This window comes from Pterocles gutturalis, unplaced genomic scaffold (assembly GCF_000699245.1).
Source record: "Pterocles gutturalis isolate BGI_N339 unplaced genomic scaffold, ASM69924v1 scaffold45038, whole genome shotgun sequence".
Taxonomy (NCBI): domain Eukaryota; kingdom Metazoa; phylum Chordata; class Aves; order Pterocliformes; family Pteroclidae; genus Pterocles; species Pterocles gutturalis.
In genome coordinates, this window is record NW_010119645.1 from 4794 (window position 1) to 6043 (window position 1250).

At 46.2% G+C, this 1250-nt stretch overlaps 1 protein-coding gene across 1 annotated transcript in view; it reads right to left on the reverse strand.

Annotated features, from left to right (window-relative positions):
* Positions 1 to 632, reverse strand: part of LOC104464055 (glucose 1,6-bisphosphate synthase-like) — a gene marked incomplete at both ends in the record, with an annotated part of 3466 nt that extends 2834 nt beyond the window's left edge. The window contains one exon of the mRNA XM_010076629.1: positions 539 to 632. Coding sequence (XP_010074931.1) covers positions 539 to 632 — 94 coding nt within the window. The remainder of the gene's footprint in view (positions 1 to 538) is intronic.
* Between the last annotated feature and the right edge of the window lie 618 nt (positions 633 to 1250).

The following is a 1250-nucleotide window of genomic DNA, read 5'->3' on the forward strand; positions in this document are numbered from 1 at the left end:
CCACTGAGGTATTTAACGCTATTCCTGCACATGGCTGAATTCCTCACATGTGGTTCTGAAGCATGAAATAAACTCTTAATTTTTTCAGAGGGGATGGCGTACAGCTCCTGGAGGAACTGCAGTGTCGGTGCAGTGGATAGTGTGACTGAGGCAAGCCACCTCCCCGGGAGTACAAAAGGGAGGACCTTCGAGATATTAAACTGCTGAAGAACAGATCCTATGCCTGATCTCAGCTAAAAGGCCACAAAGCAACAGTGGTTCGGCTCCGGCATCGCAGGAGTTTCAACCTGTATCAGAACAGGTTTGTAGCAGGAAACTCCACAGGAACGCTAGCAGAACCAGATATCTGACTGGATCATAAATATTCACAGATCATTTATTACGTGAGCTGGTGAGCTGATTTGATGAGAGAATAACAGTGGTAACTACAAGAACAGAGAGCAAAAGCGTGTTTCTTTTCCCAACTAAGAGCACCCCTGGTTCAGTTTCATTGCCCCCCACAGTTCTCAGCATTTCAAAGCAATACTAACATACATACCAATAGACTCTTCAAACGCAAAGAGAACTTCTTTCCCATTATCTAGGAGATCTTTCACTCTACTTCCAATCCATTTAAAACCGGGGAGTGTTTCCTGAAACAGAAAAACACGTGCAGTAAATACACATTTGCTATTTGGTTTCAAGTCAAAGAAGAAAGTATAGCCACTATTCCCTTCACTGCCAGGACGCTGCCTCGATTGGGAATCCTATGTGCTAGAGCTGGCAGTTCAGAAAAAAAAAGTGGAGGCTTCAGACGTGCCCCCCCTCCCTAAAAAAAAAGGAAAAAAAAAAGATGTTGCATTCTGAATTTCAGGGTCAATGCTGCAGAGTACAAACACTGAAGCTTAAGGACATTTTTCTTATTTTCTTCAAAAAACTTCCCTGAAATTGAATCGAATTAATTTGCCATCAGAATAGGGACAGTAAACACAAAGCCCTGATAGAATTAAATGAAATTTATCCTCAGCAAGTTTGCCGATGACACCAAGCTGTGTGGTGTGGTGACACACTGGAGGGAAGGGATGGCATCCAGAGGGACCTGGACAGGCTGGAGAGGTGGGACCACACCAACCTCATGGAGCTCAACATGGCCAAGGGCAAGGTCCTGCCCGTGGGTCGGGGCAACCCCCAGCACAGACACAGGCTGGGAGGAGAATGGCTGGAGAGCAGCCCTGGGGAGGCTGTTGGGGGATGAGAAGCTGAAGACGAGC